Raw genomic sequence first — 27,903 nt, 5'->3', positions numbered from 1 at the left:
TCATTTAAGGGAGCTCTTGTGCTGCCAATTAAAAATAAATACTTCATGTAGGCTGGCGAGATTTTTAATGCTTGCATTGCATAAGTGCAAAGATTCGGTGAGCTTGGGTAGTATTGCTGGCAAGTTTGGATGGGCTACGACAAGCGTCCATTAAAAGCTCGCAGCACATCGAGCTCAGAGCCTCGAGGGAAGAGAGGTGGAGAGGAATAATGTTGAATGACGGCTATAGCCACCCGCACACGCAGAGAAGCGTTGGTGTTGCGACTGAGATGTCGAGAATGTCTTCTTTTGTAAAGTTGTGCAGACAAGCAAACCTCATCTTCTTCTTTCCACACACAGCAATGCATGTACACTCAGAGAGAACACTTTAACCTTCAATATTCAGCATTTACTTATATCATATTGTAGCACATAGAAGAGGAAGAAGTGTTATGTTTTTGTAAATTTACAGAATTTTCTTGATTTATACATTCTCCTGTCATTAAAGCTGTATTTTTCATTTGTGCAGCGGTCTTTGCGGCTTACACCTCAATGTCAGATGTTAGATTCAACAGTTTTTTTAACTGCTACTCTGAAAAAAATTCGAGACCAACTCAGGACAACTAAATCTGAAGAAAAACAGCAGCTATTAAAGGTTCGGGACACCAGCGGTTTGGTTTTTGTGGTTCGGTTGAGGACATTAAAACAAACATATCCTCGTTAGCAATCGCAGCAAGTTGATGTATGATGCTAATGAAAATTTGCTTATGTAGGCTCTCTTGTCACAGCTGCACAGTAACACGTGGGCAGTTTCTGGAGTCTGGGAATATTTGAAGACTATGATTCCACGCCCTCGATTTGAGCCACTGCCAGTATAAATTACTTGGTGCCCAATAAGGCTAACCTCTGTAAACAGATTCTGTATATGATTGTGTAGGATATTTAGGCTGGTCTTAACATTTTTTGACACTGGGAGGTTTCTGGTGTTTAGTCCAAGTTCTGGTGTTTAGTCCAAGGGGAGTTTTATGTGCTGAAATGCATCAGATAACTGTCAGCTATAGTCTTAAGAAAATTTTGCTTTCCATGTTAATCTGTAACAAAAAGACAGAAAAAAAGCCTCTGACTACTAAGGAAAACTGGTTATTAGGGATGCACCGATACCGGTATCGGGTATTGGCCTCGCTACCACATTTTCTAAAGTACTCGTACTCGTTAAAAGTCCCCCGATACTGGGAACCGATACCACGGTCTGAGACCTGTCTATGTTTGAGCGGCATGTAAGGGGTTAATCACTCAATACTTGAGTTGCACTGTCACTGTTTAAATTTTTTTTTCATAATTATTTATTCTGTGATATGTTGCATACAGCATGCTTTTCATTTTAAATAAATGTTCTTAATTCCAAACCAGTCCCTTGTTTTTTGTTTTTTGTTTGTTAAATTATGGGACTAAAGCTGTTACCTGTAAATTTAAATCATGTTTTTATTAAGTACTCGGTATCGGCGAGTACTGAAATGCAAGTACTCGTACTCGTTTCCAAAAAAGTGGTATCGGTGCATCCCTACTGGTTATTATCCTTTAAATATACAGACTATTTGTGAGGTTCCCAGTTTGCAGCTGTTCACCAAGCATATTAATGTGAGACATGTTTGACACATTATTTTCCAGATAATAAAGGAATAGATGTTACCAATTGTTTTGTGATTTTATACAGAAATATCAGAAATCCAATCAAAAGATTCTAAAATGTTCAGTGTTACTGTTTGTTTCTTGCTAATCTATATTAATCTAACTCTATATTCTGGAAAATGAAAAAAAGGCTTCTTTGGGGGAAAAATTAACTTTATGTGAGTGTTTGGGTTTTTTTTCCAAGACTTGGGAAGGCCACTGCAGGGCTCAAGGCTATCTCAGGCCTAATTCTGTGTGTCAGTTTACAGTCTTTACTATCCTGTTTAATACAGGCTAAAATCGCATAATAGCTTATTGTAGAACTTGTTAACAGAGTGTTAAAGGGTGGGTTTATTGTACTTATTGGATATGACAGTTAAAGACTTTTTATAGAGATTGCCTAACTGGTATTAAAATGCTTAAGATTAATGATTTGAGTGCCTTTGAATACATGCTCAAAGATATCCAAGAAACCTGCTGTGCTCAAGTACCAGCCTTCACTTTTGCAAAGGGAGTTGACAAATGCATTCATATCTGCTCGCAAACTCTTTGTTATAGCCTGCAAGTCATTTATTATATGCTACTTATGAATGAGAGCAAGCTGACACGTTGCCAGTTAACACCTTCGAAGACAAATGATACCAAAAAAGCCGTTTCTTTCAAATATATCTGGCTTTACTTTATTCATGTACTGTACAGTTTTTCACTTCCAAAGTCTTTATTATACTATATGACAATAATGGCTATCATTTACTACAAAAGGTTGCATAAATAATTTAAATGTGGAAATAAAAAATAAATATGCAGTTCATTCTTTGTTTGTTTTTTATAACAGTCCTTCGTTGTGTCTGTAGAAAAACGGCCTTCCCTGCTTCTCTGCAACACCTTGTCATGTGAGGGCAGAAGACCACACAGGTATGATATGTACAATCGCGCTACGCATCGCAGCTCTCGGCTAACATAACAAGCCCCTTCCAGTTGCTCTTTCAAACACACAGTTGGAAAAAGAAGCAAACATAGTCAGCATGGACTGGACAACCAAATCAGAAAGCAGTTTGAGCACAGCTGACAATATGTGGAAACACTGTGACTATTCTTCACGAGTTCAGGAGGAAGGAGCTCGCGCTGTCGGCAGCGACACACTGGGTTCCTCTTCCTTGCTGGATTTAATCATAAAAAACCCAATTATTGTTTTTATTGTGTTATTTTTATTCCTATCTTTCCTGTCTGAGCTATTTACAGATTGAGAGCGGAGAGGAGTGGAGGTGTCTCGCAACCAGCAGGCTAACACGGCAGATGGATTTTGGCTCGCTCACTGCTCTGTTTGGCCCGTTGCAAAAGAATTCCAGTGTGGGTGTGCTGGAGAGCGCTTTGCCCCTAGGTAACAACATAACCACGCACATTTTCTGATGCCTCCTACACACCATGTGCACTTTTTCGTGTGTGATTCCAGCAAACAGGAACCGGCTATGACGACAGGAAGAGGCTTTTTTTTATGACTCAAATCCCAGCACAGGAATGGGCTCATTTAGTGATTAAGAGGAGCCACAGGAAGGCCCGGTGCCCTTGTGGTGTTAGCGCTGCTTTCTCCTCTACTTCTCTGTTTCTTCGCGTGTACTTGTGGGGAAAGCACTACCGTAACTGACAGGGCTGGTCAGGGCTTCAGCAGCGTGGAGAGTGCTGTAGGTCTGTCCTGATGAGTGAGGCCTTTAGCGGGCTGTCAAAGAACCGCCTGGACCGCAGTATAGACCAGGGCCTCTCAAAACCTGTCAACATGCCTCCATCAGAGACCCCAGAACTGCCGCCTTCTCCTCTCCACACACAGCTGAAAGGAGATGGATTACAACCACTCTGGAGCACTGGATACACCTTTTTTCAGCTTTTAACAGAGCTGCACCGAGCGTACGTCTGCATCTGCTGGATGTTTGTGCAGATGGGTCTGAAACCTCGAGGAGTTCTTATTTTTCATAAAGAAAAGCTGTTGGAGTGGAAGTCTGAGCTGTTGGGGTTATCAAACACCATTCATCTTCATGGCAAGCCCTGGCACTGACTCATTTTGTCATGCAAAAAAGCCAAGTTCACAAATATGCAGACAGGTGGCTGAACAATGTACGGACTGACGACTTAAATCAGTCCAGCGTTTTAGCTTATGGATTTGCAGTCTTTGAAATTGTATCTCCTCGCTATTTGAAGGAGATATGTTGGTTGATGTGTTGTGTAACGTGTGCGTGAGTATGAGTATATCTGTCCCGGGATGCCAAGGGGGAGGATCAATATGAGTTCCCCGTCAAAGGCGTGTTGTTCTTGCTCCGATCTTGAGGCAAACGACTGTGCTTCTTGCTGCGTTGCGTCTTAGGGACCTCCTTGGCCACCGACTGGTTGTGATGCGGCCTGAAACGCTTGCACTTGCAGGAGGTGACCACGCGGATTTTGTACGTCCGAGTGTTGCCGTTGGGACACTGCAGCTGGACCCTGCGTGTCCGGGAGTGCGCCGGGATGCAGCGGTAGTCTGAGGCGCTGCTTCTCCACCACTTGCCACGGAGGATGGAGTTCGGCATGAGGTGCGCCGGCAGACACTGACCCGAGCACACCAGCTCTCGGACAGGCTTGGCACTGCGGCAAGAGCCGTCGGTGATGTAACGGGTCGAACGCAGCTCCCTGCAGCTCACCTCCGAGGCACCTGGGTTGAAGAGAGGAGATAACAGTTAACACTCATGGATCAGGTCCAGAACAAACACGCAGAGCGCTGCGGACTTTCCGCAGGGCGACTGCAGCTGTGTCTTATTTCAGTGTGCGATCGTTTGCCTCGGTCTGTTTCTGACTTCACGTGTGGCGTTATTTATGTGAAAAACAAACAACGTAAGGCCAATAAAGTCTGAACCGGAGGCGGCGTTACATTTCAGCTCCGACACGTTACGAGACACAAAAGAGCAGCTGAAAAAATCCACTTTTCTAAATTCGGCCTAATACAGTAATTTTTTTACTTTTAAGTGGAGGCTTAAGCCAATGAGATCAGAGTTTCTGAATTTGATTTATGGTCTGATCATTAGCTGACAACTGGGCCTGACGAAGAAATCCAGCTGGCAGCAATCAGCTGATAGCAAATCCAGACCAGAGGGCCATTAAAAAGCTCAATCAAACCGAACGGAGGTTTGGTCTGGAAGGAAAAAGCTGGCATTCACCGTTGGCCCTCAGGAAATGTATGTGGTGATGGAAGAGTAAATAGCTGTCTGGTTATTTTAAGGCAGCGCTACAACTGTACACTTCTGAATAAACTGGACATCTGCCAGGCTGATTCGAGACAGCACACTCAGGCTGTAATCCTATATTTCAGCTGCAGCTTTTTAACAGCCGTACGCATGAGTTATTGTCCTGTGTTTCTTTTTCTTTTTTCTTACAAGCTGCATGTTCAAAAAAAAAAGGGAAAACGAGGAGGCAAAAGAACTGTTGGTTAAGAAATGATACACTCGGAGAAGGATCTGTTTTCCTCTGTGGCTTTCTGTGCAAAAAGGGCTGAACAAAGGATTTATGTGAGGTGACTTCCTTTTTTTCCCTCCTCACAAGAACATGATCTAGTGTTATTCTGCGGCTGCTGGTGAAGGCGACCGCAGAAGTATACAACGCCTACAGCGTACACCGGGTGGCGGTTTGCACCAGTTGCCACCATATGCCAAAACAGACAGGTTGTCTTATTTATGAAGCACCGGGATGTGTTTTAATCCAGCCTAACATTTTCAATTCTCCACCCTGGTTTTCGAATTACTAATGAGCCTGAAATTTTCATGATTACACACTAGACTACTGTAGAGTTGCGTGAGCTGTTCTTTTCCCTCAGCTGTGGGAGACAAGCCTCTGGGGAAGACTGGAGGGAGGCCAGGCAGTGGTCACAGCCTCTTTTGTGACCCCACAGGGGAAGGGATAACTTGAGAATTAAGATATGGTTGAAGAAAATAATCCAGGAGAGTTCTGCCTTCATAAGCTGCAAATTCACTGTAAAAGCAAGAGATGCATTTTCCATCCCTGCTAATAACTAATAAATTCCTGTTAAATGAGATCTTCTGGAGCTGTTGCTTGGCGTGTGATTTTTTTCCCATTTTTTTACCCAACAAAATCAGTCACATTAACTCTCCTCGACTTAATAATCACTTCTTGTCAGCTGTTGCTCTTCTAATCTAATCAATCACCTCCTCTGATCTCCGAACCAAGGGGCCATAATTGAACAAAAATGTTGCACCACCCATCTCGAATCCATGAGACCAAGCATGAGATTATCCTGCATGCGCCACTTAATCAGAACACACAACCGTTACCGGCCACAGGTGGGAATCATTGTCAAAGGCAGTGTTGCATTTAAAAAGCAATTTCTAAACCCCCCCAAAGACATCTCCCCGAAGAGCAAACTGTGGGCTTTTTTCTGTTTGGGAGACATGTTGTTGCAATCAAATAGTTATGGTGGAAGTAAAGCTTGACTAATAGTATAAAGAGAGAAGGAAACAACCTGGAAGACAATGTGAAAAAGCCCCGATGTCTCACTGAATGCTGTGTGTAGGGGAAGAAACCACAGGAATGTGCGTCTGCGCCGCTCTCATCACCCTCACCTCTGGATTAAACCAGATCTTTTACACTCTTCTTAATCAGGGAATTGATGTGATAATGAAGCCCGATGTAGAGGCAGGGTGTTTTGGGGCAATTTCTAAAAAGCCACGTTAATTTGGAGAGCCTACATTTTCCACATACACTGAATATTTTTGACACAAGATTTTAAATTATATTTTTAAACCAAAAAAAGTTGAATTAAAGTTTAAAATTCTTAAATGTGGAAAATATAATGAGAAATAAAGTTTTCTAATTTATATCACATTTTTGTGTATTAAGTAAAGGTTGGGTGTACAGCGCAGTTGGGTCCACGTTTATTCTTTATAAACGTGCACTAATTGGAAATGGGGACCTAAAATCAAATAAATAAGCATTTATGCTCCTTCCTGCTTGTTCTCATACAAGCTGGGAATAGGTTTTAGGCGATAAACCCGAAAGTTTTCTAAATTTAAGCCGTTTTTATAAAGCTCTGACGGATGGTTAATTTTACGCACAAGAGCCTCCAATTAAGAGATCAAATTAAATCACTTCAGCATTTAAACTTTAAGCATTGCGTCGATTTACTTACTCATCTTTACCGTTTAATTCTTGTAAAATTAAATATTTAACATTTGTTCTGTCATCTTTATGATACTTACTGTAGGAAACTGCGTTTGCCGCCCGTCCGCCGTTTTTTGCCCTGTTATTCATAGCGTTGCTGTTGTTGTTGTTGTTGTTATTGTTGCTGTTGGACGGCTGTAGTATTGCCTCCAGCGGCGTCCGCGTATTTTCTCTACGTTCTGGTAAAATCTCCGTGCCATCATTGTTTAAAACCTTCCATCCCTTCACAGCGGTGCAGCATCCCTGGAGCAGCAGGAAAGCCGAACTGGAGACGAGGAGGGCCACAGACACCTGCATGCTTGTCGGTCGGCAGGAATAAATCACACAAGGAGATTTAAAAAAAAATAAAAAATAAAAAATATTAATTAAAAATTTAAAAACACACACACACATACACACACATACACAAGAGATGTCCTTCTGAACAGGCTGGTCACTTGCACTCTCAACGCAAGAGGCGAATGCGGTATTTAAGCCCTGCGCAAGTTTTCGTCAGGGCTGACAATTAGGCGCTTACACAAAGTGGGAGGGATTGAACCTGGCCGAGAGATTCATTGAGAAAGGAGGAGGGGAGAGGTTTGGATGAATGCGCAGAGAGAGGAGAGAGCAGGAGAGGAGTAACAGAGAGAGGAGCGAGAAGAAGAAAAGTAATAGAAAACTGAGAAGATCAAGGAAGAAGAGACCGCAGTGAAGGAAAATACAGATATGAGCAGGAGTGCTTCCATTATTTATTTACTTACTGTTAAAATAGTTAATCAGAATATCTGATGAGAAATAAAAAGAGTGTAGAGGATATTAGCGACGATTTCCAGGCTTGTGTGCAGCCTTATGCCTTCACACAGTACATGTGTTTTATATGAAAAGTGTCTGCACAAGTGCCTGATAATCATTTTGTCAAATATTTAGACCCTTTACTGAAGTAAAAGCCATAATCTTACATCTAATGTGTTTTGGGTCAATGTGTTTTGGCCATATAGAGCAACAATGTGGTGATATTTCCATCTACATGCAATAAAAGTAACATTTTCTTCTCTTTTTGATCTTTAAATGCTTCACAGTACTCATTATGCTATTCAATCATAATAATTGATTCATTATGTCATTTTAATCACCTTTACATACAAAATAACAAGTAACCAGACCAATGTCTGCGTTGGTCAGTTAAAATTGAATAAAATTCTGAAGTTATGCTCTACCACTTATCCATGTTCTTATCCACTGGTGTTGGGGGTTATAAGTCTAATAATTCTGGGCTGGTGCCACCCTGTGCCATTCCTCTAAACACACCCTTGGGTGTGAGGTGAGACTGAAAAGGGAGAAGAGAGGGAAAGGTCAAAGGAGAGTGGAGGAAATGGGAGTAAAAAGAGGTAAAATAAGGGGGATGAAAGCCAAAGGAAAGGGTTGAAAGGACAGAGAAATAAAAAGAGAGAGATGCTGGAGAAGAGCTTACTTATGTCAGAGAGTGTTGAGTGAGGCAGCTCATCTGCACATCGCTCTGTGCCGCTGTTGTTGTTACTGGATTTAAGTGCACCGGTGCATCTTCTCCTCCCCCTTCTTTAACAACTTCCGCAGCATTACGTGTCTCAAAAAGCATCTTTTTTTTTTTCAAGGGGGTTTATTTTGGACTGCATCGCAGGGTGCAACTTGTTCCACTGCTGCTGCAAACATGCGCCACACGCACTCCTCCCGAGACACGTTTTTACCCCGTCTGTGACTCTAGGCTGTACACAAATTAATCATTTGATCCTTCACATTAATTACCCATCATTACACCTCTCAGCAGAGACACTTAATATAACGAGATGTGAAAATCTAAAAACGTATGAGCACATGAACACAATTTAAATGTTTGCCGTGACAATCCAATATTCCATATCCACGTATCTGTTTTAAATAAAATGTTATAGACTGTGAGTTCTTGGCACCCCTCATATCCCAGTGATTTGATGAGTGCTGACAGATGGAGGCTCTTCCATTCAAACACTGCCCTCTTGAGGGAGACTAAACAAGTTTTGCATGACACTGTCCGGCTCTACTGATGGGTACAGGCATGCAGATCTTTGGCTTTTATCTCTTAAACTCTAAAGTGGTTCTCTTGGTCAGTATCGCATCATTCTAACCGCTCATCGAGGCACCGATGTGCTTCCATAATCATACACACCCCCCTCATGGTCTTTCTAGTTTTACACAAGCCTCAAATGAGGGTTTGAAGCTTTGGCCAACTGGCCCATCACAATTTAAAGTGGTGAACATAATGGGGACAAGATTAAATTAAATTTATTGTTAAGGAGTTTTGAATAACATCAGCCAGTCAAAAACATTTTCTTCTGAAGAGAAAGTAACAACAGAGCTTTTCATCATTTCTAAAAGCCTCGTATAGGGGCCACTCTTCTTGAGTGTCAAATCCAATTATCTTTCAAATTTGCATTTTCCAGCCTTTAGGAGCATAACAGTCCTTTCTTGTGTTAACGTCCCTGCATACAATGTAGGCATGTACTAGTGTTGTTTTACAGCTGCTGCTTGATTTGATGGAATTTTTAAAAAATGTCAAATGTTGGTTTAGAGAGAACAAGTTTTTTTTCTTAGGGCTAAAACCAAATCTGCATTAAAAGTGAAGTAAAAAAAAAACACAACACAGCAAAAACACTGAGCAGAAATTAAGATGAGAACATGGAACTTTCAAACAACAAGAGAAAACAGTCTTTAAATGGGTTTTATGAGCCCTGAAAATTAAATGTAGTTAAAAAGACTTAAAAAGCACCTGGATCTGTAACTCTGCTGTTCACAGTAGTGAAGCTGCTCCTTAAGCAATAATCACGTCAGAGCTGAAAAACTGTTTTTACTTTCAACGAAGTACATAAAGAGAAATTTTGATACTTTCTGTGCAACCGCAGGACAGCTTCGAACATCATGACACATTGCTGTGAAAACACAAAACAGTTTTTGCAGTAATTTAGCATTTTTGTGTGTGTGTGCGGATAAATACTGTAATTGTTGACCGCCTGCTCATCTGAGCTCAACAGAACGACTCATTAATGTAGAAATGTTGTTATGCCTGTTTTAGGTATGTCGTGTTTAGATTATGATCGTTGTGGATGTGTGGTTTGTGTGGTCCTAGCTAACAATGGGCCATCAACACAAACACTCCTGAAGCAATTCATCACGTCCAGACAGTGTTGTTCTAAAAGTCGGCTGTTCAAATGTTCTGTAAAGCATTATTCACATGACTGTTTGATGTGATGACGGGAAACTGCACAAAAGCTGATGTCAATACATAGTTTAAGAAGGAAAATAAACTTGTTCAACAGCCATAATCTTACATTTTTATATTTTTTTATCAGACAATATGATAAATTTACCACCTATTTCCACCAACTAACCTCAACTTTTTTGAGTGCATACAGTGCATTTCATATAGATGCATATTTACCAGTAAAAACACAGGTATGCAGTGGCTATCTCATGTGTTTGCATGGTTTCTGTTGTAATTTATGATATTCATAACATGTAGGAGTTTATTCTATAAAACCCTTTTAAACTGAATGTATTTTCAGTGCATTTAAATAATATATATTTTATATTTTGGCATCTAAATGCCCCAAAATATCAAGTGAACCAAAGATAAATTCAGAATAAAATATGCTGGGATCATTTTTATGATTGTTATAATAAATTAAAATGTACAAAAATCAAAAGATGCCTACATTTTCTGTAATTTTGCCAAAATGTGTAAGTAGAGGAAAATATTTAAATATTGATAAAAAGTGATAGTGACACATTTAACACATAAAGAGCAAAACTGCAGTGGTATTTCTGGCCATTTCCAATTTTCACTTACATTTTCATCTTTTCTTAAAATGCAGCACTATATTTAGCAGCTGTTTGGTGCTATCAGAAACTAAAATTCACACCTTAAAAGGGGGAAAAATGTTGTTCATTTTTAAAAACATGGTTTTACTTCTTAAGTGCAAACTTGTAAGAATTTGTCGAATTAATAAAAATGAGTTTGCCACATTTGGGCTAAACAGTGTTTTTATCCATGCATCCATTTTTTCTCCAGCTTTCGGTTCAAGGTGGAACTTGAGCGTATCCCAGCTGTCATAGGGCGAGAGGTCAGGTAAATGCTCTAGTCTGTTGTACAGACGGGCAAACAACCATTCACATTCCAGCCTAATGTGCATGTCTTTGGACTGTGGGAGGAAGTTGGAGCACCTGACGAGAATCTACGCAGGCGCAGGGAGAACGTGCACACTTGCTTGGATGAGGCTAAGCACTGCTAAGCCATGCTGCCAAGGTGCAATGTGTAATATAGGAGTCTTCTACTGGCTACAACGGATAGAGTGTAAAACTTTAGTGCACTGAAGTTTGCATCAAATTCAAAGTGTTCGCTTTTTTCCAAAAACTGCAGATTGGCAGCAAGAACAACGTGAAATCTGATGAACAAGAGTATTGTGAAAGATGCTAACAGGGGACTTTGGCAGACCAATGCCAAAAATCAAAACAATTGAACCAGAGGGTGATCTTTTGCAATAGTATCCATTGGTAATATAAGGTAAGAACTCTGTATTGGAGTACATCATGTTTTGCCCCAGCACCAACGCTGCTTCTTTTGTAACATTTATGAATTTTGACATCAAGCATGATTCTCATTTTATAATCCAAGGAGTTCTAAAGTAGACCGAGCAGACAGCCTTGTCTTCCTATTGTGTGTAACCCTCCAGCTCTGAGGCTGTGCCAGATTTTTTTTCCTAGTGGGGGATTGATGGTCCCACTGTCTACACTAAGCCAACTCTGATTACAGACTTCTCGCCGACATTGCGACGGATGCCAGTCACAGTCTCAATTTAGACCTCTCTGGGTTTCTTTATAGAGCCCTTGGGCCCCAGCACAGTGTTTTTTATCATGATAACAGTACAATGAGGCCCAAATAACAATCAGATGCTCACCAGATTGCATGAACGCTTCCAGCAATGCAGAGCGTGGTGGAGCGTAATTTTTATGGAAATCAAGAAAAACTGTGTTTTTAGTTCATAAACAAACTGTTGCAGCTCCTTGTGCCCAGTGTTTGGTAATGTGATTCACTGTGCATGCTTCGTAACTGCTTTCTCACCAAGTTTCGAAGGAAATTTGTCCTTTCCGCAACACAATTACAGGCCAGTGATAGCAAAGAAGGGCTGTGTCACCTGTTTGCAACCCTCACTGAGGGTTTGACTGAGGGAATTATTCATCATGTGTCCACAACAATCATGCAAAGTAGGTCAAAATTTGGCTTCTCTCGTCTACAACCTAAAATATATTACACTCGGGTCTTTATGGGCGTGTAGAGGTTTCAAGGATTTAAAGAGCTTTACACATGTTTACATGAGGTGGAATGAAATTACGTACCCAGTCCCAGAAATCAAGAAAAACAGTGTTTCTTTTTTTCCTGATGAAAATGCTGGTAAAGTATCAACTTTGTTCCAGCAATTTATTAAAAAGTCAAATTCACCATGCTCACTTTGTGACTACGACTGCATCATATTATCCCAATGATCTGCAGCCACTCATTTGGAAAAGAGGTTTTCATACCTTGAGACTAAGTAAGGATTGATATTCAGCGTTGTTTTGGTGCCGACCGAAACACATCTTTTATATAAACTCACTAGCCACTTTGTTAGGTACATCTCTTTAAAATTTTGTCTTAGCAAACAGTTTATCAGTCAATCAAATAGCAGCAACTTCACATCATCAAGACGAATTGCTGGAGCTCAAACTGAGCATCAGAATGGGGAAGTAAGGAGACTTATTTGACTTTAAATTTTCAGTTTAATTCACTTTTACTTTGAGATGCCTCAAAGTGTTTTATATAGGCTGGAGATCCTACAGTATTAGAAATAAACCACAAAGTGCACAAAGAGAAGAGAGCAAGGAGAGAAATGACAAAAGACTAGAGTTTAACAATGACTAATGATTAAATGCAGTAGTGAAATATAAACGCAAAAAGAGTGAGATGTAAGTGAAGAAGAAATGCTCAATGCATCATGGGAAGCCACGCAGCAGCGCAAGCCTATTGCTGCATAACTAAGGGATGGTTCAGGGTCACCTGATTTAGTCCAAACTATAAGTTTTGTCAAAAAGAAACGTTTTAAGCCTAAACTTCAAAGTAAAGAGAGTGCCTGTCTCCTGAATCCAAACTAGGAGCTGGTTCCATTTCAGCTTGTCTGTGGTCTGCTGCTCCTGACAGGAGTGACTGTAGGAGCCGCTCCACACAAAGGCACAAAGGCTCACCAAAATAGAAGAAGAAGAAAATAGGACAATAGAAGATTGGTGGTGAGTCTCCATTATAGGGTCAGAATGCGGCGTAAACAACATGAAAGCATGGCTCCATCCTGCCTTGTGTCAACTTTTCAGTCTGGCGGTGATGTAGGGGGTTTGTTCTTGGCACACTTTGAGCCCCTTAGGACCGACTGAGCATCGTCAAAACACAACAGCCTGTCTTGGTGGACAGTGTATCTGTCTTCTGATGGCTGGCTTTGTGAAAGTACTACACTGAGATAAACAATGTACTACTGGTTGGTGGAATTTATTCGCCAGTCAAACAGTGCAGAAGATTCAGAAAAGCATAAAAAGAGCTCTAGTAAGTAAAGTAAGTAAAACTTTATTTATATAACGCCTTTCAAGATAAAAATCACAAAGTGCTTCACAGAAGCTAAAACCTAAAAATAAAAATCAACCAAAAGCAAGTTTAAAAAGACAAGTTTTTAGCTGTTTTTTAACCCTTTAAGACCTACCATAGAACCAAGTCCGCCAGAGCTTATATTATATTTTTACATGCTGTAGCGCCATTTTTGGGAGCATTTCAAGTTGCTATACATCAATACAACCATTACAGCCTAGATTTTAATAATATGTATGAATTAAGTGCATAGTGATTACATAAATTGCAAAAAAGTGCAATAAACTACAAAAAAATTGAAAATCGTTTTTGCTTTTTTAACATATATTTCTAGTTAGAGAAATTTAAGAGGCTTATCCCTCAAAACTGTAAATACAAAAAAGGTGCACAAAATAGTTTCTAACAACAGGTAATTTATTTTGAGTGTCTTCATAGTTTTATTTTTGAAATACACCAATTTTTATACACTGCAGGAAAAACGAAAATAAATATTATAGTGCAAATTTGCAAAAAAGCAGCATGTGCATCAAAATAAACTATTTCCAGCAGTGCAGTATGAGTCCTAAACATCCCAGAAACCACACAGAAAGGCATAAAGTCAAACATAACTTTTAAAAACACCAGTATAGGCTCATTGAGGCCCGGACGGTAAAAAAAACTACATTTCCCGCGAAAATGACGTCACTTCTGGTTTCGGGCAGGTCATGGCGGACATGCGATAGTTCCCGCTGTCTATTCCAATGTAGGAAGTGTTATGAACAGCTGATCGGATCGGCAAAGCGTGTTTCTGGAATATTATGTTTGTGTTGCTGCAAGTGGTTTTTATGCAGTTTTTGCAAAGCTGTATGTGGAAGGAAACTGTGACCGAGGACAAGCTGATGGTATAAGATGTAAGTACAACTCCTCAGGTTTCATATGCAAAAAAAATTATTGCGCTAGCTCACGTGGTTGCAGAGCTACCGGGATTTAAAAGTAGTTACGCAAAACAGAGCGTGCCGCTCCCACCGGTTTTAAAGGGTTAAAAGCGACCACTGAGTCCACAGATCTCAGGCTCAAAGGGAGAGAGTTCCACAATCTGGGGGCCACAGTTCCAAAAGCTTTGTCGCCTTTTGTTTTCAGCCTCCTGTGTTGGACAGCAAGCAAGCCCTGGTCACATGACCTCAGGGACCTGCTGGGAATGTATGGATGTAAAAGTTCACTTATATATGTTGGTGCTTGTCCATGCAGAGCCCTGAAAGTTAAGGTCAAAACCTTAAACTGGATTCTGAATTTAACGGGGAGCCAGTGCAGCTGAATCAGCAGGGGTGTGACATGGGAAAATTTGGAGGACTTGGTCAGAAGCTTTGCAGCTCTAATCAAACCTGAAATAATAGGAAATAATGCAGGAAATATGATGGCAATATACCGATTTTATGTGATAATATAAGAAAGAATGCCCTCTCATCCTCACACAGATATGTGCAATGCACTCTTTTGCACTTTGCTTTTAATAAAATACAAACTTTTGTGCATCAGCCAAACATTTCTCAAGTTTGTTAGTTACAAAATATAACCGTGCAAAACAACAAGTGCATTAAAAAGACTCACAGTTTAAGCTTACCACATCAAATACAATATAATTGCTTTCATAAAACACAAGAATCTCAGAACAAGATTGAGATAAGAAATGTACCTCAATCTGCTGACAATGTAACGTGCTAACAAACACATATATTTATGCTGTCTGCTATTAAACAAGAATTTAGGAAAGAATTTTTGGGAATGCGCTGGTTTGTTCTCTTCAGATGTGGATCAGTGATAAATACACTGATGTTTCTCCGCGGTTTAAAACATTCCTGAATGTTATCCCACTTGAAACGCTGTCATACTCTGTATATCTAAGAACAAATTGGAGCGATTCCTGCTTACAAAATCAAGAGTGCACGAATGTATCATTTGTGACATAACAAATCTGAGCGCAGATAAAGTTACAGAGCAGACCTCTCTGGAACATCTGCGATCATACATATGCAGATATTTATCAGTGTGTCCAAGTGTTTTTGCATCTCAGATATCGATCATATTTACATTTCAAGAAGCTGCACATCTGGATACGTTTAGCTCCGTTTTTAAATAGACTATGTGAACCATTACCGATCTACGTTTAATGTCACCGCGCATGATTTGTTTCCACTTTAAAATCAGTTGCGGTTTATGAGAGCAGCTTTCGCAACTAATAAAGATGCAGATTTTATGAATAATGTACAGCTACGAGACAAAGCCTCTTAACCCTTCGGAGTTAGTTGGATTTCTGCACTGATTACTTATAAAATTTGGCCTGATTCTCATCTAAATCACAAATACAGATACAATCTGACTAAATTAATAACATACAAGGTTGTGCTTTTCATGTATTAGCTGTACTTTTCATGTCTTTATTGAACACAGTCAGTGATCCTTCAAAGTGTAGACGGGAAAACATATGTGAAGTCACAAGGAGTGAAGTTTCCTGTAGCTGCTTGTGAGACTTGCGCAAAAAGGTTGAGGAATTTTGGGTTCGTCATCGCTACAAAACTGTTTCAGCTCATCAATATTTCTGGGATGTCTTGATTGAAATGCCCCCTCCAGCTCCAGCCAGAGCATCCCAATTGTTTTAATGCCAGGACTTTCTAACTTGGCCCTCTCTTGTTCAGTTATCTATGTTCTCTTGTGCTGTGGATCTTCTCGTTGAATCAGCCAACCTTAAGCTTCAGCCTCTGCTGCCCTAATATTTTCCAGATTTTTGAAGCTATTGTTCTCTTTTTGACTGCAAAGTGCTCAAAACAACTCCGAACTATGTTGGTGTCTGCATCATTTTCCGTAACATGTCCTTCTCTATCTCCTCTGTCCTCCTGCCTGTGAAGGACAGAGGAAAGAAGTCTGTCAATGATATAACTGAAGATGGCAGGTGTATTGGAAAGAGTTTTTTCTTACTGGAAATTTTTTTTTACCCACACTTCTTAACAACATTGACTTAGTTCACTGAGGCTTTCAGGCATTCATTCTCCCACAGCTCTCTTAAGGTCCCAGCATTTCGGCTGAGCTGAGGTCTCAACTCTGACTGGACCACCGCAACACCTTTATTTTTTTTCATTTTCAGCCATTCTTTCGTGGATTTGTTGATGTGGTCAAGGCAGCGGTCCGCAACCTTTTTTGCGCCACGGACCGGTTTATGTCCGACAATATTTTCCCAGACCGGCCTTTAAGGTGTCGCGGATAAATGCAACAAAATAAAACCAGTACCGGTTAAAAAAAAAGAAAGAAGATTTATTCATAACACACGGGAAAAGACCCAGGGAAACCGAGTTAACGATAAAAGCGATAAAAAAAACAACGCTAAAATGCTAAGAAACCTGAAACCATGAATATACCAATACCAAACGCCCAGTGTTTTGCTTTCGCTGCCTGACAGATCACATTTGACTCTAGAATACTTTGGTTGCAGAGTTTGTATTCAATTTGACTGCAAGATATCCAGGTCCTAATCAAAATCATCAACCCATCACTGTGCTTGAGATGTTATGATGGGTTTGTTTTTGTTTTGTTTTTTCAAACATGGTGTTGAACATTATGCTTTGGTCTCGTATGTCTACAGGATGTTGTTCCAGAAGTCTTGTGGTTTGTTCAGATGTAACTTTTTAAACCTACAATCTTGTTTTAAAGAGGCTTTCTCCTGGCAACCCTTTACAACAGTCTTTTTCCAATTTTCTTATTATGAACTCTAACTTTCAAATTGCAAATTTAGGCCTGTAGAGTTTGGCATGTAGCTCTTGAGCTTTTTGCAGTTTCTCTGCGCTTTGCATGTCTGACCTTAGGGTGAACGTGCTTGGATGTCCCCTTCTGGAGAGATTGACAGATGGGTTGAATATTTTCTACTTGGGAATTATCTTTCTCAGTGCTGAAATATGGACTTTAGATTGTTTGGGAATAGCCTTATAGTCCGCAACAACTGCTTCTGTAAGATCATTACTGATATTTTTTCACCCTTGCTGATAAGTTAGTCAAGTGCATTTGATTAGTAGTGTTTGCTTGATACTCACCCTGGAAGCGGTAGGAGTGGATTTTGTTTTTCACAAGACTGTATCTGCATTTTTGCTTAGTTTTTGTTAAATAAATGATGACTTATATGCTGTTTTTCATCTTAGGTTATATTTATCTAATTTTAACATTTGATAAGGACCAGATCATTTTTCAATATGTCCTTGAGAACTTGAGAACTGAAAGAAGTTGTATTTTTTTCACATGATATATTACACTATATTAAACATAAACAGTAGTTCAATAAGGAGAGATCATTAAAAAGAAATTAACATGATTTATTGACGTACAGACATTAGATAAAGGTATGTGGCGGTTAGACTCCGATGGCCCGTCTCGGTGGAACGGAACCCCAGCGGTCACAGGGATTAGAGCAGGACCCCTCAGAGTCGCTGTTGGTGGAGCCACAGTGATGAGATGCAGTTATGGGGAGGAGGTGGGTAGCATGAAGACGTCTGCAAAGGAGAACGACAGATGTGCAGGTTTAAAGTACGTGGCGTGAATGCTGATTGGCCTGAACAAGGCCAAGAGAAAGATGATTGGAATAGACCAGTGATGTCACAAACAGCTGAAAGCGTGGGAAAGCGGAAGTGATGTGAAGCTTAACTGGCAACACCTGGGAGCAGACAGATGTAAAACCATAGTTATTGAACTTACACATGAGCTTCATATAGTTGGGATGAGGTATTGAAACTAGTGCGCAGTCCTTTGTTTCAACCCTTCGAAATACAGCAGCTGACATCTTTGCCTAAAAAAATCTTGATTCCAACTTTTTACCAAATTTTTGTCCCAGATCTGTTTTTAGAGAGCAGTCGTGTCCTTCCATTAACATCACTTTTACTAGTGTTTTTCCTATAGTAGACACATACTGACAGATTTTAAGTAGATTTACCCTTGGTAGGCTTTCCCACCTCTTTGAGTGGTGCATATTGTTCTCTTGTTGCAACAAGAGTTGTAACAAAGTAACTACTGTCATTCATTTGTAAAGAGTTAAAGTAGGGAAACAGTGAAAACCTGAGTTTATAGTAATGTTTGTGTAGTCTTTTCCAATGTTGTGCTTCTCTATAACGTTTCTTGTAAGGTTCTTTAAAAGTAGTGTGATTCACTCATTGTTCACCCCAATGAGGCTTTCTTGAGAAAAGCTGATTTCATCAGTAACTTGACTTGTTAGCCATTTATGGGGAGGGACACCTTCAGACTTCCGTTCTCATCTCCTAATTGAAACAAATTAGTTTTGGAGAACTTTCTAACGCAAAGGTTCATTTCCTTTTCCCGCCTGGGCTGTGAGCGATTACTGTGTTCAATAAAGACGAGAAGAGAAGTACAGCTGTTTGTGTTTTATTAGCTTAGTCAGATTATATTACTCAGTAAATGTGACTTAGATAAAGATCAGACCACATTTTATGAGTAGTCAGCGCAGAAATATCAGTCATTCCAAACTCTGAACCGATCTTACAATCAGAACTCCCTTAATTTTAAATTAAGGCGAGGATGCTGAAATGACAATGTCGCTGGGATAAAGTGCTCAGAAACAACTGTGTGCTTGCACTTTGCATTTTCATTGCTCTCATCGTTTATACACGTGTAAATAATTAAAAAATCATTCATGACAACAAAGACTTATTCACGGCTCAAAATGATGAATTGCTGTAAACTGACCTTGGACTCCTTTGAAAGTGTTTTGTTATTGAGGGTGGCTCTGCTCAGCATCACTTTGTGTACATCACTGTACATCAGAGCCACTCCTCTCAGTGCTTAACGACAATCCGGACAATTGATTTATCAGCTCTTCCTGTAGTTTTTTCCAAGCCATATTGCTACAATGTCCTATAATGAAAAAAATATATCATAAAAAGATATTAAACAAGAAATTTGCCTTGTTTTTTATAAGATGAGAGAGAGCGAGAGGAATCTGTTGTCCACTTGCAGCCATGATTGGTTACTTCAGTAGAGCAGGTCACCACGAGGTGACTGACTGCTCCAGGCGAGCTCTAAGATAAGCCTTTAAGTCCAAAGTGGAATTCTTCTTCCTCACTGATCTTTTATGTGGTTTCCACGCAGGGACACGGGACATTTAACCCTGGCTGTTATAAATCAGAATCCAGCCATTTCCATTGTTTGCCTTTTCAGAGAATCTTCAAAATAGAAAGTGGAGCCTTGAAGCCAAGACGTAGGAACTGTGGGAACTAGTCTGGCTGGACCTCGGAGACCACACAAAACTGGTTGCTAACCACTGTGAGCCTCTCAGCGCACCGCTTGCCACCGGCACGCTGCCTGCCGGCCAACCACAGGTACTATTCTTAGCAGCAAGAGAAATTACCCAACAAATTATTCACTACACATGGTAGACCACTATCTCCCTGTGTGAGTCTCTTTTTGTGTCACACATGAACACAGTAACCCAGTTTGTTGTCAGTGTCATGAGCTTTAGCTGTCAACCAGCTGAGGTTATTTTTGGGCCAGATTTTGACCAGGAGGCAACTTTATTACTCCAGAATTTAAGGAGCTCTGCATAACCTCAGGAAACCATTGTTATTAAAGGCAGCCACAGCCTTCAAATGGATGACAGTAATTACTGTGCACACCACCTGCAGGCTGGCACTGGAAAAAACAGTGATGAGACATACACAAGACTGTCCTGCACTATTACGATGCACTGCTGTATGTATGTATTTCATGAATGTTGTGGACCAGCTGAGAGTGAGAGATTGACATTGACTTGAAATTAACAAAGCTACTAATGTCAAATGCTTATTGGCTAGTAAAAACACAGCTCAATAACCCACCCCCATGTAGACTGTTAATATAGAAAAACAAAGCTAGTTATACAGCTTTCTTTTGTGCCATTACATCACATACTGATGGCTGAAATGAACACATAAACAAGTAATATAGTAATACACTGAGTTAGTATTACACTACCTGGTGAAGTCATTTAGCAAGATTTAATGTGATTTTGATCATAGATGGGGAATAGAGGATAGTGTGTGCATGCAAGATATCTTATAATTTAGCAAACCTTATCTGGTCAAGAACATAAGACCTTTTGCAGCTAACAGCCATGTTAGTGTTAGCTAACACTGACCAGAAGAACAACAACAAGTCAGAGCTGCATTGTGATCCAGAAAAAACTAATGTTACCTACATGAATAATGTTGAGGTGATTTGACACTTGTCAAATTGGCATTTAAGCATCTTTTGGCCAACTTTACTTTGGCTTCTAATGTGGATATATTTCTTGATACTCAACATGCCATGCTAACCCTAACTTGCTGACTTGCTTGCTAGCGTTTTAAACTATTTTAAACTCTCTTTGTTTTGTTACTCTAATATGTGTGACTTTTTTTTTCCAAATATTATTCTTTTTAATTGAGCTACAGATTTACAGTAATTCTTTTCATTGCTCGACTATTTTGTTTTGTGATGTTGCATTTTTTTGGGCTGAGTGGTTTGGGCTGCTGGGAATATTTCCTCTCAGTTTTTTTGTTGTTGTTTTTTGTCAGAACCTAATAAAATGTATGCTAAAAAATATCAGCCAAAACATAATTCTGGTCAAAGTAGTTCTGCCAAACACTGAAACTTCAAAGAAAGAAAAACAGAGAGAGACATTAATTACCTATACCTGTCCTTATAAAGGAAGAGACACTTTCTAACACTACCTACTGATTCTACCCCATATGGAAAAGATATTTATAAATCTTATAAAGTTTGTATCTGTCTTGTGTGAAACTTGTATGAAAAGTATACAAGAGTGAAAACAGATATAAGATCCCTTGAAAAATTATATAATGAAACTTATATGTTTTGGATACTTACTAAAACAATATATGAAAGTAATGAGAAACTGGCCACTTTCATGAGTAAGTCATAGAAGTTTTTACTATTTCTTTTCCATATGGGACCCCTCATAAGAAAGTACAAAATTTGAAAATGGTACAAGGTCAGGTAGTTTCAAGGGAAAACTGGATTTTGTGTTTTCCTTTGTGCTATTCATATTATGTGTACATGTACTAAGGGTGAGTGCATGTGTCACATTGACATAAGATCAAGTTTATATGTCAGTGTAGGACAACCGTTACTGTTCTCATTGTTTTTCTCTATTCCCTAAATTGCCAAACCCTTCCCTTTCTTGCTTTTTTGGATCTAAACGTGTAGTTTCTTAGGAAACCTGCATCCGATTGTGTTTCACATGGCTGAAGAACACAAAAACTATATAAATACATTTGTTTCGAAGGATCTGTTATATCCACAGAAAATACAGCCCTTTGTTTACAAGGTGGTTACTCATCCTTGATTGACAACATCAACTTTGCTGTGTTAAATTAAATGTGCATGTTCACCAGCCTGTATTACTGGTGTCTTTTTCAAAGGCACTATGAGTCAGAACCATTCTGCTGATTCATGTCTGCTTCCCTTATTGCACCTTCCGTTCAATCTAAACTGTATAGTACAAAAGAGCAGCGCTATAAAATCTCTAACTATAACCTGTGGAGTAGTCAGAGAAGCACGGACTGTAATTAACACAGCAGCTATTGTCATAGAGATAAAGGACTGTTGTCTCTGCAATGATTACAGTGCACTGTCTTAACATATAAAAGCTACCATAAGTCCTAACCAGAAATGGTTTGTGTATATGTATGTACAGCATTACATGCTGGGAGTCGTTTTTAACCTGTCATAAGGAAAACCTCACTGTAGGTAATACACTTAGACAAGTTTAACCCAATAGTTGAATCCTCAAAGCCAGCATTTCTGTCCATGTTCTGTGGAGCGTTGAGTGCTAAGTTACCTGGTTAGGAAGTGGTGTCCATTTATAAAGTGGACACCACTTTATAAATGGACTGGCTGTTCTGCGCTCACAGACGGGACAGACAGCGCGCAGCAATGTGCCTGATGACGTTTAAAAGATGCCAAAGCACAAGTGCAGCTTTTCTGACAAACTGCAAAAGAAATTTCCCTCGTACCATCCCGGTACTGGTAATTTTTTTATACAGATGAGCCCTTATTTCTGTACCATTATTTAATTCCAGAGGTTTTTTTTAAAAAAAAATTTGCACTTGTTGACTCATAAAAGCCTATATGACATTTTTTATTTCACCATTCATTAACCTCACATAGAAGGCATCGTTTAAGCAAACAGTATTATTAAAGTTCTTTATGACTGGGCCAAGTGTCTTTTTTGGAAATCAAAATATGGTCACCCCAGCATATTTCATCATGGCGTCTAATGGGAATCTACTCACTGTTGGAGCCAACCTCAAGTGGGCAAAACGGCAGTTTTTGGTATTTTCGCATTGCCTTCAGTTTTTATCCCTGTAGGTTGTGGCTTGTGATGGAGACTCGGAGAGTTATTTAAACTTACTAAGAGTTGTGGCCGGTGTCTGTGCATTTTGGAGCATGTTTCAGCCATGTAACATTCTGCCATGTATATGTTAGCACTAATTAGGAGATACCTGCATCTGTGCAATCCACCGTTAAAGTCTATGAATGCAACTTGCTAAAAATGCTGGTAGCTCGCAGCTTAGCATTCAGTTATCTTAATACAAATATGGAAATTTTGTAGCTCCAGAAAATATATGTGATCAAAACGTTAGTTCACAGGCTAACTGGTAATATTACATGGGCTACACCTATCATAAAGTTCAATGGTTTTCTTTGCTTCCAGTATTTAAGCTGTGATAGAGTAACTGCAACTGCAATTTTATACTTCATGCATAAAATTGGAAATCCTGGTGTATTTATGTCACTTTAAGTACCAAAGCTAATAATTGGATATGCCAAAAATAGCTCTATAAATTGTGTGTGCTAGAAATCCAGACACACTGAACCTTTAAACTTCAATTTATGTGGCGCTCAAGTCATTATTCACATGCTGTAATGCTCCCTTGTGATAATATATGATGTGCAAGCTTCAGTATTAAGTGCCAAGTAATGACTGACAAGAAGGAAAAAAAGATCTCACTGAGTTCATATAAATATCGGTATAAGCCTGCTGTGATATACGTAGATGTTGAATGAAAAATCTGGTTCTGGGGCTGCACATTCTTCCCCACTGTCAAAATCTCCCAGAGTCCTTTGCGAGGTGTGCTAATTAAGCATGAAAGTACAAGCAGGCTCAGCAGCCAAGCCTCCGCCAGCACAGAGACGGATATAGGGCTCGAGGAACCGTTCATAACTTTAGTTTGTTTGGTTTTTTTACAAGATTAATAAAACTAGATAACAAGCATGTGAATTTAATCTGCAGCTCTTGTTTTTAATCCAATAAAGCTAATTATGAGCAGAGATTTTAAACGAGGCTGGGCTTCAGCTCATCGTGTAAAGGTGCTGCAGCTTGCTGTCAGCTCCAAGCCCACCCACTGTGCAGCTTCCTGACAAAGTCCAGCCTTTGTTTTTTAAGCAGAAATGTTGCTTTCCTGCACCTCTTCACAAAGTATGACCGCACACAGGTTATTTGTGACTGAAACGGCTGCACGCACTGGAGATATGATCACAGTCACGGTACAGCTGAAAGAGTATTTATTGGCCACGCTTCTGAGGCAAATTTCTGCATAAACAGGGCAGATGCTTTCCACACGAGAGTCCTGTCACAGCCAGCCAATACTCAATGGTGATGTAAGGTGCATTGGCCCGCAAATATTTTTTCAGGTCTTAAAGATGTTTTCGTGCTTTCTCGTGAACAGGATATCACTTGACTTCCTCTGAAACCTAAAAAGCTGCGTGCACACGAACAAACAAGTGCTTTCGGGTTACACAGAAAAACATTTATAAGGACTTGAATGAGGGTACTAAAATCCAAAACCATGCCTCAAAGAGGAAAGAGTCAGTGTGTACCTCTACAATATGGGGCTTAAAGAGACTGCATGAAGAATATGAGCCTGTTAACATCTAGCAGGTGATACTAATTGAGTGGTGCAGTCCATCTGGAGCCGATTAAGGAAAATGTATCACTCAGATACAATTCCTGTAACCGGACAGGCGCAGTCGCAAGGATACAGTACCTAAGCCGGTGTATTGTATTTATGTGCTTATAACAAACAGATATTTAAGGTTCAGGGGAATACCTCATTTTTCCATTGTGCAGTGAAATGTTTCACTCCTGGTTACACAACCGGTTGATGATGTGCAGCTCTCCTTTGCAGTTAGTGTGGCTGCGAAATCTGTTTTCAAGCTGAGAAGGAGGCCTGTGTTTCAACAATGTCACCCAGCTACTTTCCACGACTATTAAATGTCAATCTACAACCAACAGCTCTTTATAAAGATGTTTGTGTTTATGGACAAGGATACCGGTTCTCCCAAAGCAAGTGGTTCTTATGAAGTGTTTTCCATCATCGTTAAGAAATAGATCTCCTTATCGTTCACCACAAACGAGTATTCTGTTCATACACACTGTGGTTTGCACCTCTGACCTCATGACAGCAAAGATGGTGGTTATAAGTATAACTTAAACGTTCTTTTAGTGCAATTTTTCTTTAAGGAGTTCACATGCTTCAAGATAGCTGCCGAGTGAAAAGACTTGTGTATTGCTGTCTTATCTCAATTATCGCTTAAGTCACTTGCCTCGAGGTTGAGAAAAGTTTAACTTGGCACTTACCTCCTTCATGCCGCCAGCGGATGTTTGATCTGAGGTTACTTGAAGTTGTCAAATGTCTTCGGCTTTCTAAGATCTCCTCATTGCTGAGAATCGCTTCCTGTGTAGATATCGCTTAAGGCGTTGTCTGTTGCTGTGTTAGCTCTGGTAATTGCCAGAAACTCCCAATAAGCATAGCTTTATTTAATTTTTCTGAAGTGACTGGCAGGATATGTTGTCACGAGTATTAGTCGCAAATGCTCACAGGAACTTGCGCCATGTCAGGTCTTGTCATGTCAATCACACAGTACGAACTCTTTCAAGCATCCATCAACCTGTTCATTTTCTCGATCCATTGCCTTCAGATCTTCTTACTTTATGCCAAAAATTCCCAAACTGACTGAGAGACATCAATTTCTTAAAGCATATCTCTTTTTTATTTACTTATAGGATTATAATTTATATCATGGCCCTCAAGAAAAGGTTTTGCTGGAAGTAACAGATCAAGTTAGCAAAGGCAGTGTCATTTTCTCCTAGACTTCTATGCAATTGGTGTCACGGTTCTGGGTCAGGTTCGACCTGGCATTTTGAGTTCTTATGTTTTGGTTTATTTTTGAATGATTGTTTTGTTTCTCTGATGCTATGATGATTATTATTATTAAAGTTCCATATTTCTGTTTATCCGTGTTTAAGGATTTGTTGTTTCATGTATTGTTTGAGTTGCATGTGTTATATTCTGTCTGCGTCTTTGTTTAGTGGTTTCTTGTTTCCTGTTTTATTGTGAAGGTCTGTGTCTCATGTGAGTGTGTTCAGTTCTACTGCTCCCTTGTCTCGTTAGTCCAATTTCTCCCAGCTGTGTCTCCCTCCTGTTGCCCATTCCCCTGTGTATGTTAGCCGTGTGTTTTTCTATACTCAGTGTCGGGTCGTACCATCAGATTATGCCTGTGTATTTCTGTTCTCAATATTCAGTGTTCACTTCACGTTTTGTCTTCATGCCAGCAATAAAGCTGAGGTTTTGAGTTGTATTCAGTGTCCGAGTCTTGCATTTGGATCCTCCTCTCCATCCGCCTGCACACAGAGCTCTGACAATTGGACTTCCTTTGTAACCAGAAGTGTTGCACCTTGCTAGGTATCCAACAACAAAAAAAAGCAGGTTTATGTACAGACTGCATAACAGATTGATATACTGGAGGTTCTGGTGTGAAAACTGGAGCCAATGTGGAATTTCCTTAAACCTACTTTCTGTTTAATTGCCAGTGGAAGGTGACTCCTCTAGATGCAAGAACACTTATTATTGCATAGTTCGGCTTCCTTTCTCTGGTACCCCAGGAAACACTTAGAATGAGTGGGCTCAGTTGCCATTTTCGGAGTCGTGTCCAAATTAATGGGCTGCATCCTCCTGAGGCCGCATTTGTAGAGTGATTACGTCACAGCGACGCGCCGAAGGCTGTCCAAATTCGTAGACTCCGAATGCAGCCGACAAACGCATCCTCCTTTTCCCCGAATTTGAAGGATGGGTCCGGTGTGTCCTTCCTGGCCCACCATATCCCAGAATTCATAGCGCGGCCCAGCCAACCTCCAGTTTCCAACAATGGCGGCCGCTACTAAGTTTTAAAATTACTCATACTAATCTTTCTGGGTCATAAAATAAACTTTTAACATATTTTCAGGCGAGAAAGTAGTTGTGTAAACATCAAATATCTGCTCGGTTTATCAAGATATTGCATATTTGCAAAAGTGCTTCGACATTTTCGGAGCATCTGCTACCCACCAGCTCGATAGCTAGCTGGGAGCTCGAGGGTCACTGAAGCCGCCGAGAACGGCACAACTCCCGGCACATCATTTTGAGATTACCGCAGAGTTTCGCTACTCAGGTTAAACGTAATATATAAGTCACTTTTTAGACAACCTAAAAATGTTATTGTTGGGCTTTTTTCAGTGTTTTATTTGTTCGTGAGTAAATCGGTTTGGCTGAGATTAAAGTTATTAGATTAGAACCCTGGGTGGGTTCCTCTGGGATTTTCACACACACAGAAAACTGATTAAACAGAAGTGTGAGACGGTCGAGAGTTTACGCTAGTGTCCTGTTATATTTTAGATAGCAAGGAGCAGACGGCCGAGTTTATTAAACTCCACCGAGACAGCGGTGACGCTAATCAGAAGGCTAGACCGTCCAATTTCACAGCCGTTTACTTCCGGCCTACCCGACCTTCTGAGGAGCCGGCCCACGTAGACCGCGAAGGCCGGGTCCTCAGGAGGATGCAGCCCATGAATTTGGACACGACCATGGAGTCAGAAAGGAGGATTAGCCAAAGTTTGTTCCACCCTTCATTCATCACAGGATGGCGACAGCAAAAACACCTAGCTTAACAGAACTTTCATTAGCCGTGTGACAGACTGGTGCCCTGCCTAGGGTAGACCCCACCTACACGCTACTCTGAACTGTATAAGCAGAAGATGATGGATGGATGGGTAACAGTACTTCACTAACCAACTGATAGCCAAGAGGCTATCTCCTTCTTTTATACACAGTCACTCTGGCGCTGGCTTACATTTTCCGACCTGGAAGCTACATCCATCTTCTCTAAACATGTTTCTGTTATTGTTTAAAAAAAACTGTCTCGAAAGTACTTCTGCAGTGTCTTTTGTTTGCTCTTTTTATCTTCTTTGGCAGTTTTATCGTCACATCAGTGTAAGGGTTTGATCTACAAAAGCTGGACCCGCAGGATCAACGTATAGCACAACGAGAGCACTAAAAAGAAAAGGAGTTGAGAGGCGTAGA

The 27,903-nt window shown here is 40.2% G+C and overlaps 2 protein-coding genes across 3 annotated transcripts in view; both read right to left on the bottom strand.

The window, feature by feature from the left end:
• Positions 1 to 2,298: 2,298 nt before the first annotated feature.
• sost (sclerostin) lies at positions 2,299 to 7,313 on the bottom strand. Of its 2 annotated transcripts, XM_035904231.2 has the most exons (3): positions 7,249 to 7,313; positions 6,882 to 7,141; positions 2,299 to 4,327 (listed from the first exon to the last, which is right to left on the bottom strand). In XM_035904231.2, the coding sequence occupies exons 2-3, from the start codon at positions 7,138 to 7,140 to the stop codon at positions 3,918 to 3,920; spliced, it is 669 nt and encodes a 222-aa protein (XP_035760124.2). In that variant the 5' UTR covers position 7,141; positions 7,249 to 7,313; the 3' UTR covers positions 2,299 to 3,917. The 2 variants fall into 2 exon arrangements, with proteins under 2 accessions (XP_035760124.2, XP_006810464.2); XM_006810401.3 differs by having other exon boundaries at positions 6,882 to 7,277.
• A 10,638-nt stretch (positions 7,314 to 17,951) lies between these two features.
• The window catches only part of dusp3a (dual specificity phosphatase 3a), a 39,862-nt gene continuing 29,910 nt past the window's right edge, over positions 17,952 to 27,903 (bottom strand). Inside the window, exon 4 of the transcript XR_015719396.1 lies at positions 17,952 to 18,009. The gene's annotated coding sequence lies outside the window, so the exon portion shown is untranslated. The remainder of the gene's footprint in view (positions 18,010 to 27,903) is intronic.

The sequence above is a fragment of the Neolamprologus brichardi genome, chromosome 8 (assembly GCF_056152115.1).
Source record: "Neolamprologus brichardi isolate AB-2024 chromosome 8, ASM5615211v1, whole genome shotgun sequence".
NCBI classification, from domain to species: Eukaryota; Metazoa; Chordata; class Actinopteri; order Cichliformes; family Cichlidae; genus Neolamprologus; species Neolamprologus brichardi.
This window is presented reverse-complemented; position numbering and strand designations above follow the sequence as displayed.

Bases quoted from the DNA above. Each gene is read 5' to 3' on its own strand.
- sost (XM_006810401.3), bottom strand. From the start codon at position 7,236: ATGTGTGTGTGTGTTTTTAAATTTTTAATTAATATTTTTTATTTTTTA. The intron at 4,328-6,881 runs GTAAGTATCATA...TCTTCAACCCAG, and splicing joins GGCAAACGCAGTTTCCTACA to GTGCCTCGGAGGTGAGCTGC.